At 48.5% G+C, this 13,963-nt stretch overlaps 5 protein-coding genes across 6 annotated transcripts; 3 read left to right on the top strand and 2 right to left on the bottom strand.

Moving 5' to 3' along the window:
* Window positions 1-128: 128 nt before the first annotated feature.
* LOC136184841 (phospholipase DDHD2-like) lies at window positions 129-4,675 on the bottom strand. Its single transcript, XM_065971831.1, has 19 exons — window positions 4,157-4,675; window positions 3,405-4,103; window positions 3,141-3,354; window positions 2,996-3,085; window positions 2,801-2,936; window positions 2,644-2,746; window positions 2,480-2,585; window positions 2,395-2,429; window positions 2,285-2,334; window positions 2,105-2,234; window positions 1,959-2,057; window positions 1,803-1,899; window positions 1,611-1,752; window positions 1,489-1,561; window positions 1,333-1,435; window positions 1,092-1,277; window positions 912-1,038; window positions 505-856; window positions 129-448 (listed from the first exon to the last, which is right to left on the bottom strand). Exons 1-18 carry the CDS (start codon window positions 4,580-4,582, stop codon window positions 760-762), a joined length of 2,913 nt encoding a protein of 970 aa, XP_065827903.1. The 5' UTR covers window positions 4,583-4,675; the 3' UTR covers window positions 129-448; window positions 505-759.
* Window positions 4,676-4,719: 44 nt separating this feature from the next.
* LOC136184857 (lactadherin-like) lies at window positions 4,720-6,955 on the top strand. Of its 2 annotated transcripts, none has more exons than XM_065971853.1 (7): window positions 4,720-4,995; window positions 5,049-5,429; window positions 5,484-5,625; window positions 5,675-5,896; window positions 5,949-6,009; window positions 6,064-6,208; window positions 6,256-6,387. In XM_065971853.1, exons 1-6 carry the CDS (start codon window positions 4,927-4,929, stop codon window positions 6,179-6,181), a joined length of 993 nt encoding a protein of 330 aa, XP_065827925.1. In that variant the 5' UTR covers window positions 4,720-4,926; the 3' UTR covers window positions 6,182-6,208; window positions 6,256-6,387. The 2 variants fall into 2 exon arrangements, with proteins under 2 accessions (XP_065827925.1, XP_065827924.1); XM_065971852.1 differs by adding an exon at window positions 6,633-6,955 and having other exon boundaries at window positions 4,722-4,995; window positions 5,675-6,009; window positions 6,256-6,575.
* Window positions 6,956-7,159: 204 nt separating this feature from the next.
* Window positions 7,160-9,243, top strand: LOC136184852 (lactadherin-like). Its single transcript, XM_065971845.1, has 7 exons — window positions 7,160-7,350; window positions 7,402-7,752; window positions 7,807-7,948; window positions 8,003-8,337; window positions 8,406-8,550; window positions 8,598-8,917; window positions 8,974-9,243. Exons 1-7 carry the CDS (start codon window positions 7,282-7,284, stop codon window positions 9,118-9,120), a joined length of 1,509 nt encoding a protein of 502 aa, XP_065827917.1. The 5' UTR covers window positions 7,160-7,281; the 3' UTR covers window positions 9,121-9,243.
* LOC136184865 (pair-rule protein odd-paired-like) lies at window positions 8,368-11,662 on the bottom strand. Its single transcript, XM_065971862.1, has 3 exons — window positions 11,185-11,662; window positions 9,179-11,135; window positions 8,368-9,116 (listed from the first exon to the last, which is right to left on the bottom strand). Exons 1-2 carry the CDS (start codon window positions 11,608-11,610, stop codon window positions 10,530-10,532), a joined length of 1,032 nt encoding a protein of 343 aa, XP_065827934.1. The 5' UTR covers window positions 11,611-11,662; the 3' UTR covers window positions 8,368-9,116; window positions 9,179-10,529.
* Window positions 9,270-10,464, top strand: LOC136184384 (DNA polymerase lambda-like). Its single transcript, XM_065971277.1, has 5 exons — window positions 9,270-9,668; window positions 9,716-9,880; window positions 9,940-10,125; window positions 10,206-10,334; window positions 10,417-10,464. Exons 1-5 carry the CDS (start codon window positions 9,270-9,272, stop codon window positions 10,462-10,464), a joined length of 927 nt encoding a protein of 308 aa, XP_065827349.1.
* Window positions 11,663-13,963: the final 2,301 nt, after the last annotated feature.

Genomic DNA, 13,963 nt, shown 5'->3' with positions numbered 1-13,963 from the left:
GCCGACATTCGCTTCCAAAACACGACGTCGACACTAGATAAACAGCGTCTGCGAGTTCGGAATGCAATCGAACGCCAACAGCGAGCCCTCGCAAGCAAATCGCAGGCGCTCCAAGCTCTCTTAGGAGCAAAGAAGACGATCACAAAGCCCCAACCCAACGAACCCCTACTGCGCCCGTCGGGTCCGACGCCCAACGAGTGGTTCGCGCGACGACCGCGCAGCGCGAGCTGCGATCTGCCCGCCGTCGACGCCGACGGCGGGCAACATCTACGGAGTCGAAGCGACTACGATCTGTACCGTGCTTCGATGCCCGAACTCAAGAGAAGCGAACGTCCCGCGGCGAAAGTCGGCGTTCGCAGTAGGGCGTCCGTGTTGTTGAAGAAGCGGGCTCTCGCCGACGGTCGATCGGGCGACGAGAGAGCAGACGAAAGCGACGTCGTTTTCGTCACTAAATTGCAGTCTTCGTTCTGACATTTGTAAAAATTTTACGCGTAGAGTACATACGTTCGGGAGGGCTTTTTTCCTCCGCGCGCGGAAGGGAAGGGGGAAGCGTCTCGTTCCTATAAGAATACACTTCCATACAAAGTCCTTGTGGGGTTATAACCGGCTGCCGTTGCGAGACTTCTTTCCTCCTTTTAGCTGTGTTCATTTTCATAAGCAATCAATACACAACCTGTTGACCATAGAAACGGGGGCTCTACTCTAAGAACAGCCCTCCCATATATGGGCTCGGTCCCCCCCTGGAAGAGAACGTCCACGCTACGGCTCGGAAGGCATATGGGAAGATAAGGTCGACGTCGACGAATCCGCTCCGTAGATCTCCTTCAAGATCATCAGAGCCGTATCTTCGGATTGCCTAGAAAAAAATACGTGAAGAAAAAAAGAAGAACCGAACTCTCTCCCCTTATTACCAATAGGAAAAATGACTTGAAAAGGCGAACAGATACTCGTTCAAGCTTTCTATGGCCTTCTCCTGTAATACGTAATCGACTCGTCGACCGCCGTTTAGGTTTCCCATAGAAACGTCCTCAACGACGGCTATGGAAAACTATTAGATACCAATAGATTTAAATTATTCCTTTTTCTCTCACCTGATGTGTCTTCGATTATTGATTCGGCTCTGTCGCTAGCCACGTCTTCGTCTGTCGCGGATTCCGTCGGAGCGCCGGAGTAGTGACTGCGAGCGAATTCATTCAACGTCTGCCACGTCTGGCGAACGCCCTGAATGATTTGCCGCTTCAGATTGGCACCCATTCGACCGAGATTCTCTTTCAGTTCTTATCAGGGAAAAGAACGGATTAGCTTAGAGAAGACATAATCTTTCTCGTGTACCTAAGTGAAATCGCTTTCGACCTTTGTGATGAGGCATGAGAACGGGTTTGTGAACAATCGACGACTCGATCAACGGCTCAAGCCGATAGGCCAAGGGATCATACTGAAAACAAAAGGAAATAATTTCCTCGATCTAAACCCACGAGATCATCTCACCGGATGAAATACGTTGAAGACGGACGGACAGGACGGAAGTCGATAGCTCGTTCCAAGCACTCCGTCGTCGCTTCTAGAAAAGCGTTCGTGACTAGAACTCGCCTCGCTCTCGCATCTCTTACCGTATCGCCAAGAAAAAGCCGACCGGCGATCCGCACGCGAAAAGATGAGCCGGAGAAAAGTCCAACTGGGGACAATCAAATAGTATCTCGCCGATGCCGACTCCAGCCGAGCGACATTTGAAATCTCGTATCGGATTATCGGCTAAAGAACAGAATGGCGAAACAAAAGACCGACTCTATGTCTCTCTCTGCCTTGTTCGGCTGCTAAACGCCGAGCCTCTTCCTCGCGCTCCCGTTTCGCCTGAGCTTCGGCTCTTTCTTTCGCCTCCGCTTTCTTGCGAACAATCTCCTATTTATTATCCTCGTTCCGTCGCCGGCGAGTTTTCTTCTAATTCCTCCACGACCTACCTCTTTTACTGTCAATTGCTCTTTGATGAAGCCGAGCAGCTTCTTTCGGGGTCCCATAGGAATTCCCATCTCTTTCAAATCGTCCCCAGTGCACATCATCTAACGAGGATAGGATTACGTCTCGATGGCTTTCATCTTCGTTTTACCAGAGAATCCATGTCTACTTGCTCCGCTTCAAATTTCGATAGTAAGTCGGTCAAGCCGAGCTGTTCCAATCCCTCGTTGAGGCTGGGAAGCGACGTCGGTTCGCTCTCGTCGACCACAGTATCGGGACTTCTACATAGAAAAAAGTCGATCTGTGAGAAAGGAAGCGTTGATGGCAGTACGCTTCTTCTGATTCAACTTGAGAAGGCGCGGTAGCTTCGCCTGGCAATTTCTTTAGAGAAAAAAAGCGTTAAGACATTTCTGCCCTCGATCTCACACGAGGAAGGTGCACCTGATGTGATAGGACGTCGAAAAGTATGCACGATCCTACAAAGACAATGATTTATTTGAGCTGAGAAACGCTATTGGCTGCTAACCGAGGCTATGTCCCATGACCGACACGGTCCCGCTAAATCCAGGATTTCTCGTCATGAAAAGAGCGAGTATACGATTCATTTCACTAGCCACAAAATTGACGATTTTCTGCACAAAAACGCGACTCCCTTTGCGAAGATCTATAACAATTGCTGTCCCAAAGTACCTCGCAATAGACTGGACTAGTGTAGAAAAGAAGATCCATCAAGGAATGATTGTTGAAATCTCGCAGGCGACTGATGCTTGCTAAATTAACAGTTCTCAATCGACTACAGAGAAAAATCTTCTTGATATCTCAAGCAAACGATTTCATCGCGACTTACTCGTTGACAATACGCGGATCGTCGCTGAGAACGGAGTGCCAGAGGACGGGCAAGAACTCCACGCGACCGCCCGGAGATCGACTTGGCAATTGGTGAGCGTGCAGAAGGGATTCGGCAACGAGACGAAAATCGTCAACTAAGAAGGGAGAGACAAAGTTTTATTACAGAAGCAAAATCGATCTCTTTTGCCCCAACCTGTATCAAGAACCGATTGATGTCGATCGTCGGCAGCGGGAGCCAATCCGTGGACAACAAAAACCAAATGCTCAATGACGGGAAATTCACCTGAAACAAATCTTTAGTATAGACTAAAGTAATCTCATAATCCGATTGACTCTACCTTGATCCATTTGATCTGCTTCGTCGAAACCGCGCTTGACGATGCGCGTGCGAGTCGGCTGCCGTTCGCCGCCCATGCTCAGCTGAGAAGACGCCTCGACTGGAGCCAAGTGCTCAACAATTACGGACGGATTATGAAAGGCCACCGTGCTGCCTTCGCCAACGTCGACCCACTTATTCCAAACGCGAGACTGAATAGAGGACTGATACTCAGCCTATAGATAAATAAATAAATAAGTGAATAAATAAATAAATCTGATTTCACCTCCAATTTATCTGCTGTTGCCTCTGGATACGGAACGTAATATCTGTCCTCTTCTCCTTTGTAGAACCAAGTCGTTCGTCGCACTTCCGTTTCCGTTTCACTCCAATAGGTGGCAATTCGGCGTCGTCGCTTGACGTGGACGTCGTAGCGACCGCCGTCCGTCGGAACGACGATGTCGTCGCCGCTGGCGTGCACCATTTCGAGACTGTTCGAATCGGTGAGAGAGAACGGAGTCCAGTATCCCTTTGGACTCAGATAGAACCAGTGATAATGAAGCGAGACCGAGGGAAGGCCAACAGGAGGAGGAGGAGGCCCATGCTGCTGATGCTGATGCTGATGCTGATGCTGATGATGTTCGTGATGATGTTCGTGATGACCGTGATCATGATCATGGTGGCACTCTTCTCCATGATGGTGATCATGATGATGATCATGATGCTGATGTTGATGGGGTACTGCCGTTGCAAGAGGTGCCACTTGAGACGGATACGGTTCGGCAACGGGTACGAACTGCTGAGCGGGATACTGAACTGGAGCAGGAGGTCGTTGCTGATGCTGATGCTGCAACGGATTGGCTCTATATGGATTATATGGACCCGATGACGGAGGTGGCAAGGGTGAACCTCCCTGCGGTTGAAGTGACGTCACAGCAATAGATGGTGGAGAAGAATGTTGCCGCGGTAGCAGCTGCTGAACAGGCTATTAATCAAAAAATTATCAATTAAAATTTCTAATATTTTTAATTATTATACCACGTGACGACTTCCCGCAAGATCCAGTTCCGCCGACGTGGCGACGGGCGCTGCTGCTCCAAACACGGGATGATGGTGTTGAGTCGCTGCTGCCCCTCCTCCTCCCCCTACGTGTTGTGGACTCTCTTCTTTTCCCGGAGGTGCATCGTCTGATAGATCGACTTGGGTTAGAGAGGCTGACGCTGGACGCCCGATCGGTGACGGCGGCGACGGCGACGTACTGCCGAATGGCTCTGTCGGTGCGTTTTCGTCTTTTTTCGCCGAAGATGCGCTGGCTCCTCCTTGTTGTGGCACGATGAACGGGATGGGGCCGCCGAGAAAGCTCTTCGAATCGCTTCCTAGGTTCAGTCCCGAGAGTGAAGACGGCGTCGAGCTGAAGAGATCGGAGCGAAACGGCTTGGGAGTTCCTTTACTTTCGTTCGACATGACTTGCAACGTAGCCTAGCGCGCTTGAGCTGGCTGGTGCGCGCTAATCGCTCAAATAGCGCCAACTCGCGCAGGTAAATAACGTCTTCGAAGAAGCTTTACCCGAGTCATTCAGTAAACGTTTCACCGCGGCTCAGACTATGGCAAGTTCACGTCGCGGTCCGTGCATTCCGTCTCACGTGCCCTCCTTCCTGTCCCGTGTTCCAAATAAACTGCGATGTTCCCTTCCGTATCGAAGCCCAGAAATATGATTGGTTCAGATTTGGTGAATGTCGTAATTTCCGTGTATACAATAACTATAAAAGCGTGAAAAACGATCGAAATAATAGCACTATACCTAAACCATGTTTGGACTTCCCACCGACATGCTGCTCGTTGTCGCTACAGTTCTCGTCGTATCTGTCAACGGAAACGTAATTGTTACATTTCTTCATTTTCAGTTCGCTTACGCGCGGTGCCTTTGCAGACAATACGAGCTAAACCTCCTCTTCGTAAAGTAATCGATACTGGCGTTTTCTCCGCAAACGAACTTCTTTGCGATGCTCCTCTTGGACTATCAACCGGTTTCATTGGCGATTCTCAGCTTTCGGCGTCATCTAGCTACGACAGCAACCACGACATACGCAATATTCGACTAACCACAACTCAGAGACCCGTTGCGGCATGGTGTGCTGGTCGTAACGACGTTCACCAGCACGTTCAAGTTGATTTTGGTAAAGTCACCCGCGTTACCGGGGTTGCTACTCAGGGAAGAGGAGATTACCCAAATTGGGTCACGGCGTACAAAATTATGTATAGCAACGACAAACGCGTCTGGAAATACTACAGAGAAAACAACGAGGACAAGGTAAGTTTGGCATTTAGCGAAGTTCTTTATCTATACACTAGCTCATACTTCAAGGAGTTCTCAGCAAATGCAGAACAATTCAGTGTTGTTCGTAATAACTTCGCTCAAGCTGTTTCAACTCGATACATTCGAATCAAACCAGTTTCCTGGCACAGTCATATATCTATGAGAGCCGAATTCTTCGGATGTCACAAAGGTACTGTAACTACTACTGTATCGTAGACCTATTTAATTGCGTACTGCAGCGTGTGAAAGTCCGCTTGGTATGACAACGGGTGCTATTGCTACATCTGGTCTTGAAAGTTCATCCAGCTACGATGACCAATATCACCAGAAGTTTTCTCGCCTAAATTCAATCAATCTTGGGCCAAACTCACTTGCCTGGTGCGCAGCTCAGAATGACCAGAACCAATTTCTACAAATTGACATTGGGTACGTGACCACAGTCACAGCCGTTGCCACCCAAGGTCGCTCAAAAGATATTAACAATTGCTGTGATCAATGGGTGACATCATACAGTGTTCAATACAGCAAAGACGGCTATTTGTGGAACTACTACGAAGTTCATGGAAACATTAAGGTTAGGCTTTACAAAAAAATGCATCTCTTTATTCATTATGCAAATTTAATGTAGACCTTCTCCGGAAATTCTGACAATGATGGAGTTGTTAGAAACTATTTCTCGGACGGTGCTGTATCAGCAAGATACATTCGCATTAGGCCTAGAACAGTGCATGGCCACACAAGCATGAGAGCAGAAGTTTATGGCTGCCCAAAGAGTACGTAAAGAGCTATGTGCCTGTCAATGCTTAAGATTCGACTTTAGAGTGTGATCTTCCACTGGGCATGACTACTGGAGCAATAGCTAATCACCAAGTACGCTCATCCAGTGATTACGATCATGCTCATAGCACAAAATTTGCCCGATTGACAACAACAACTTTAGTTGGAGCATCAGCTTGGTGTGCAAAGAGATTGGACACCAACCAGTGGCTGCAAATTAACTTGGGCAAAGTTTGACGCGTCACTGCAGTTGCAACTCAGGGCCGTTCCGATGTTGATCAATGGATAACTACATACTACATCGAATACAGCACAATTGGTGATGACTGGAACACGTACGAAGACAAAAGTGGCAATGCCAAGGTCAACTACGGTCTAATTTGGGGACCCCCTTTTTGAATTATGTTTGTCTGAGTGCAGCTCTTCATTGGCAATTCCGATCGAGAATCCGTTGTGAAGAACGCTCTTGGACAGGAAGGAATCGATGCTCAGTACATTCGATTTCAACCGAGAAGCTGGTACGGGCACATTTGCATGCGCGTCGAGCTGTTTGGCTGCTCTGACTAAGAAACATTAGATGCATTTAGGTCCTCGTGCAATCGCATTTTTTGTACGACGTAATTTTTTTTATTTTTTGTTTACCTGTGAGTGTCGCACGCTAACTGGCGCCACGTGTCACTAAGCCTCCCAGAAGAAAGAATATAAAATCCAAAACGGCTTTTTACAAGGCGTTAAATCACTAATCCTCGAGCTGAAACTGGGCAAAGCAAGAACAGAAATTTGAATAGATAATATTTTTCTATGCGAGCGGGCAGGGCGCGTGAGTAAATAGAAACTTCACGTGCCCTCCTTCCTGTTCCGTGTTCTAACTAAACTACGGCGTTTCCTTCAAAGTATCAAAGCCCAGGAATATGATAGTCTGGACGCTCGGGGAGGAAGGGCCTGGCTTCCAGACTAGAAATATGATTGGCTCAGAATTAGGGAGCGTCGCTCCCGTGTGTATACTAGCCGACCATAAAAGCGCCCAAGAACGTCCACTATACTCAAATCAACTTGAACGAATACCACAATGTTGGGACATCCCACCGACATGCTGCTCGTTGTCGCTACAGTTCTCGTCATGTCTGTCAACGGAGAAGTAATTAATTATATTGCTACATTTTTCATTTTCAGTGCGCTTGCGCCTTAGCAAGTTGAACCTCTTTATGAAGTAAGCGAATTTCTTTGCGATGCTCCTCTTGGACTATCAACCGGTTTCATTGGCGATTCTCAACTTTCGGCGTCATCTAGCTACAACAGCGGCTCCGACGTACGCAATATTCGACTAACCACAACCCCGAGGCCCTATGCGGCATGGTGTGCTGCTCATAGCAACGTTCACCAGCACGTTCAAGTTGATTTTGGTAAAATCACTCGCGTTACCGGGGTCGCTACTCAGGGAAGAGGAGATAATTACCAGCAATGGGTCACGGCGTACAAAATTATGTATAGCAACGACAAACACGTCTGGAAATACTATAGAAAAAACAACGAGAACAGGGTAAGTTTGGAATTTAGCGAAGTTCTTCATCTTTACATTCATACTTCTTGCAAGGTGTTCTCAGCAAATACAGAACAATTCAGTGTTGTTCGTAATAACTTTGCGCAATCTATTTCAACTCGATACATTCGTATCAATCCTATTTCCTGGCACGGTTGGATCTCTATGAGAGCTGAATTCTTCGGATGTCACAAAGGTACTGTAACTACTACTACTGTATCGTATAGACCTATCTAATTGCGTACTGCAGCGTGTGAAAGTCCGCTTGGTATGACAACGGGTGCTATTGCTACATCCGGTCTTGAAAGTTCATCCAACTACAATGATCAACATCACCAGAAGTTTTCTCGCCTAAATTCAATCAATCTTGGGCCAAACTCACTTGCATGGTGCGCAGCTCAGAATGACCAGAACCAATTTCTACAAATTGACATCGGGTACGTGACCACAGTCACAGCCGTTGCCACCCAAGGCCGCTCAAAAGATAATAAGAATTGCTGCGATCAATGGGTGACATCATATCGCGTTCAGTACAGTAAAGACGGCTATTTGTGGAACTATTACAAAGTTCATGGAAATATTAAGGTTTGGTTTATTTATTTAGAGTTGGTAATTAATTATTTATTTATTTATTTATTTATTTATTTATATAGATCTTTTCCGGAAATTCTGACAATAACGGAGTCGTTAGAAACTATTTCTCGGCCGGTGCTGTATCAGCAAGATACATACGTATTCGGCCTAGAACAGTGCATGGCCACACAAGCATGAGAGCAGAAGTTTATGGCTGCCCAAAGAGTACGTAAAGAGCTATGTGCCTGTCAATGCTTAAGATTCGACTTTAGAGTGTGATCTTCCACTGGGCATGACTACTGGAGCAATAGCTAATCACCAAGTACGCTCATCCAGTGATTACGATCATGCTCACAGCCCAAAATTTGCCCGATTGACAACAACAACTTTAGTTGGAGCATCAGCTTGGTGTTCAAGGATATTGGACACCAACCAGTGGTTGCAAATTAACTTGGGCAAAGTTCGACGCGTCACTGCCGTTGCAACTCAGGGCCGTTCCGATGCTGATCAATGGATAACTTCATACTACGTCGAACACAGCAAAAATGGTGATGACTGGAAAAGGTACGAAGACAACAGTGGCAATGCCAAGGTCAGATACAGCTAATTTGGGGGACCCCCTTTTGAATTATGTTTGTCTGAGTGCAGCTCTTCATTGGCAATTCCGATCGAGAATCCGTTGTGAAGAACGCTCTTGGACAGGAAGGAGTCGATGCTCAGTACATTCGATTTCAACCGAGAAGCTGGTACGAGCACATTTCCATGCGGGTCGAGCTGTTCGGCTGCTCTGACTGAAAAAGAAACAGTAGACGCATTTTTTCGATGTTCATGCAATCGCAATTTTTGTCGTTACCTTCGCGTTTTTTCTTTGTCGTCTTTGAGTGTCGCACGCTAACTAGGGCTAAGATCACGTGAGCTACTGTACTTGCCCGACCCTGCCCGACATGAAGAAAAGCCGAAAACGCAAAGGCGACCCAGAAGAAAGAATTCAAAATCCAAACGGCTTTTTACAAGACGTTAAATCGCTGATCCTCGAGCCGAAACTGGGCAAAGCGAGAGCGGAAATTTTAGGCCGACAATTGCTATGCAACGGTGGCGCCCGTCACGACGCTCTCCGTGCGACCGACACCACGCACGTGCTCGTAGACAACGACCTAACATTCAGTCAAATCTTGCAGCACTTGAAAATAAGCCAAATTCCAGACGGAATTCTGGTCGTGCGCGCTGATTGGCTGAGCCGGTGCTTAGTAGCAGGAGAGAAACTTCCGACGGTTTCTTACGAAGTGCGAGAAGAGACGGCGAAATATATCAATCTGATTCTGACGTCACTTCCGCCACGGAAAGTTCGCCTGAAAAACAGCTACCAGACGGGAAATACTTCCGTCACAAGAAACCAACAGCCGCTAAGAGTCTATGGGACGTAGTAGATGATGACAGTGACTATATCGATTCCGGTGATGATGACGGTGAATTCAAACCTGAAAGCAGTCAAAGCGCTAGCCAGATTCTAACACAAGATGATGATGACTCTGCTGCCCCGGCAGCAAAGAAATTGGTGCAGCAAGCGTCCGCTTCTCGTTACATGGGTTCATACATTTCTTTCTCTCTGCATAGAAAGGTTGTTGGGCGTGCGCTCAGCCGTCCACGGCGCTGCCGTCGAACGTGAACAAGCACATAACGGACAAACTGGAAGTTCTCCAGAAGGCGTATACGAACACAAACGATACGTGGCGATCGATGATGTATAAGAAAGCCATAACGGCACTCAAGTCTCATCCCAAAGAAGTAACGACGTACGAAGTGAGCCTCCCAACCGGTCTTGGAATTGTCCAGCACAATTCAGCGTCTTTTTTCGTATAAGGAAGCGTCTCGCTGATAAGATAATAGAGATCGTTAGCACGGGACGCTTGAGAAAAATTGACCATCTCGATCCCCAACTCAAAACGATTAATCTTTTCGCTGAGGTATGGGGCGCCGGACCGACGACGGCGCGTCGTTGGGCTGATCAGGTACGCGCACGATAACCGTGCTATTCTATTCGTGCGAGTGTCAGAGCCAGGGATTCAAAACTCTTGATGACCTCGTTGAAAGTGGATGTCTGACGCGCCAACAGAGCATCGGGGTCAAACACTACGATGACATCAAGGAACGCATACCGCGAGATGAAGTGGAAGAAATAGCTAAAACGGTAAGAAGAAAGAATATCAAAAGGGCTCACGGGTTTGCACATTATATAATATAACCTTCCCACATCCACACAACGGAACGCTTGAATAGGGGGAAGGATGTATACTTAGTACATGTACAATGTCGTCACCGCTGGCGTGCACCATTTCGAGACTGTTCGAATCGGTGAGAGAGAACGGAGTCCAGTATCCCTTTGGACTCAGATAGAACCAGTGATAATGAAGCGAGACCGAGGGAAGGTCAACAGGAGGAGGCCCATGCTGCTGATGCTGATGCTGATGCTGATGATGTTCATGATGACCGTGGTCATGATCATGGTGGCACTCTTCTCCATGATGGTGATCGTGATGATGATCATGATGCTGATGTTGATGGGGTACTGCCGTTGCAAGAGGTGCCACTTGAGACGGATACAGTTCGGCAACGGGTACGAACTGCTGAGCGGGATACTGAACTGGAGCAGGAGGTCGTTGTTGATGCTGATGCTGCAACGGATTGGCTCTATATGGATTATATGGACCCAATGACGGAGGTGGCAAGGGCGAACCTCCCTGCGGCTGAAGTGACGTCGCAGCAATAGATGGTGGAGACGAATGTTGCCGCGGTAGCAGCTGCTGAACAGGCTATTAATTAATTAATCAAAAATTAGTAATTAAATTTCTGATATTTTACCACGTGACGACTTCCCGCAAGATCCAGTTCCGCCGACGTGGCGACGGGCGCTGCTGCTCCAAACACGGGATGATGGTGTTGAGTCGCTGCTGCCCCTCCTCCTCCCCCTACGTGTTGTGGACTCTCTTCTTTTCCCGGAGGTGCATCGTCTGATAGATCGACTTGGGTTAGAGAGGCTGACGCTGGACGCTCGATCGGTGACGGCGGCGACGGCGACGTACTGCCGAATGGTTCTGTCGGCGCGTTTTCGTCTTTTTTCGCCGGAGATGCGCTGGCTCCTCCTTGTTGTGGCACGATGAACGGGATGGGGCCGCCGAGAAAGCTCTTCGAATCGCTTCCTAGATTCAGTCCCGAGAGTGAAGACGGCGTCGAGCTGAAGAGATCGGAGCGAAACGGCTTGGGAGTTCCTTTACTTTCGTTCGACATGACTTGCAACGCAGCCTTGAGCTGGCTGGTGCGCGCTAATCGCTCAAATAGCGCCACAGGTAAATACGGTAAATACAACGTCTTCGAAGAAGCTTTACCCGTAAACGTTTCACCGCGGCTCAGGCTATGGCAAGTTCACGTCGCGGTCCGTGCATTCCGTCTCACGTGCCCACCTTGGTCCCGTGTTCCGAATAAACTGCGATGTTCCCTTCCGTATCGAAGCCCAGAAATATGATTGGTTCAGATTTGGTGAATGTCGTAATTTCCGTGTATACAATAACTATAAAAGCGTGAAAAACAAAAACAATCGAATTAGTAGCACTACCTAAACCATGTTTGGACTTCCCACCAACATGCTGCTCGTGTCACGACTGCGCACCCGCTGGCGCAACCGTGGATTGTCCGCTGGGGGACGCAGCCCATTCCGGGCCACGGCCCCGTTCCGTCGACGCGCTCTGTGTTGCTAGTTAAACTTAAGCTTTATTGACGTCTGCTTAGCTACTCTCCCTGGTCACCAGTTTGGCCAGAACTGGAGCCCCTCCTCTAATATTCGCTATCAACCCCCTGATGTCACTACCACGCTACGTAACATGATCACATACGTCACTACACAGACAGCCCGTGTATAGAATCGTCACACTCCTCCCCTCTTAGTTTGACGTGTATCTTCACGTCAACACCAGGATTTTTGCTTCGATTCCTCTACTACTACAAACATAGAGTCACAGTCCGGACCACGTACAGAAAAATGAAAACAAGGATCCCCAGACTAGCTCTCCTAGTCCGTAATACCGTGCACCTCCTCGGCTCCCTCACAAATCTCAGGTTCACCTGACATATTGCTTCAGCCTTATCACACCGGCTCCCTCACGACAACCACTCCTTGGCTTCCGCTTCAGCCCACATCACACCACTTCTTCTCACTGGCTCCCTCACGGCAACCACTCTTTGGTTCCGCTTCAGCCCCACATCACAACGGCTACCTCACGACGACTACTCCTAGACATCGCTTCAGCTCTCCTCACCAGCTTCCTCATGACGACCGCTAATGGGCGTCACTTCAGCTCTCCACACCAGCTTCCTCATGACGACCGCTAATGGGCGTCACTTCAGCCACACAAAATCACACACAAAATCTCCACGTCCACCAACTCACTCAAATCTCACCACCTCTCATCACGTCTCTCGCAACTAGTCGCGCACACTCTGTAGCTTTGCACATCACGACTTCGCTCTCGACTTTAGCTAATCTTGATACTCTCTTTCTCCAGATCCACTCTTTCCAGAAGCTATTGATCCACCCTCTTTGCTTTTCTTTCAAACGACTCTTTAGCTCATTTGTCCTTCCAACTCTCCACTGAAGTTTCTTCGGTTTTGTTCTTTAGGTTCGTCACTATTCGCTTTTCTCTCCACCGTGTTCGCTTCAACAGCACCTGAAGTCATTCATTCTCTCGTTCACCTCCTTTGCTCCACGTTGTTCATTCGACCTACAAACACGCACGCACACGCACGCGATTTCAGTAACACCGGAACGGCACAACCATACTTCTCGTAGCACAACCCGCTGCGCCAACAACGAAAATACCACTGTCTCACGAACTGCGGAACTTTTCTTTCTTTTTTTTGCTGTATTGCGCGACATCGTTTGTTCTGTTACGCTTCTCGATGATCTCTCTTGCAGCAGCTGACTTCCGCTGTACTTCCGCTAACGTGTACAGTACTTCCTCTTGTCAATCTCGCGCTACGCCACACATTCGCTCTGTGTCCCTTCGATCACCTTCTCTTTTCGTCTCTTTTCGCGCTGCCATCGTCTGTTGTTTACCTCTTCCATTGCACGCACAGACTCTCGCTTCGCTTCTTCATTTGCTCTCTCCGTCGAGTCAGTTCTCTGCCCAACAGCACGCGACCACACAATTTTCGTTCGTCACTCGAAATCTCGTTCCGCCTGCCAACTAACGACTCTGCTCGCTCATTTCGCGCTCGCCGACGCCTTAGCTCCTCCCACTGTCTCTCGCCACTGCACGTGCCAGGCGGCATTTTTTTATCTCTACTAACTCCTCCCATCGCGAATACACCCTCCTTGCGATCCTCGCCGAGAACTCCTCAAATCGGTCTTTCTTCGCTCGCCCACATGCGCTCCCGATCTGTTCATCATTTTCGTCCCTCTAGCCTTGACGCGCTGCGATCTTTTTCCTCGCTCGCACATTCACACCTGTTTCGTCGACTCCGCCCACGACTCGGTCTTTCCCTCTTCCCACGGGTAGAAAGGCGCCGATCATACCGTCTCTTCGCTCAAATCGCTTTCGCTCGACACAAGTTCGCCTTCTAAGATCACTCTCTCGCCTCTCTTTCG

The sequence above is a fragment of the Oscarella lobularis genome, chromosome 3 (genome assembly GCF_947507565.1).
Source record: "Oscarella lobularis chromosome 3, ooOscLobu1.1, whole genome shotgun sequence".
In the NCBI taxonomy this organism is placed as follows: domain Eukaryota; kingdom Metazoa; phylum Porifera; class Homoscleromorpha; order Homosclerophorida; family Oscarellidae; genus Oscarella; species Oscarella lobularis.
This window is presented reverse-complemented; position numbering and strand designations above follow the sequence as displayed.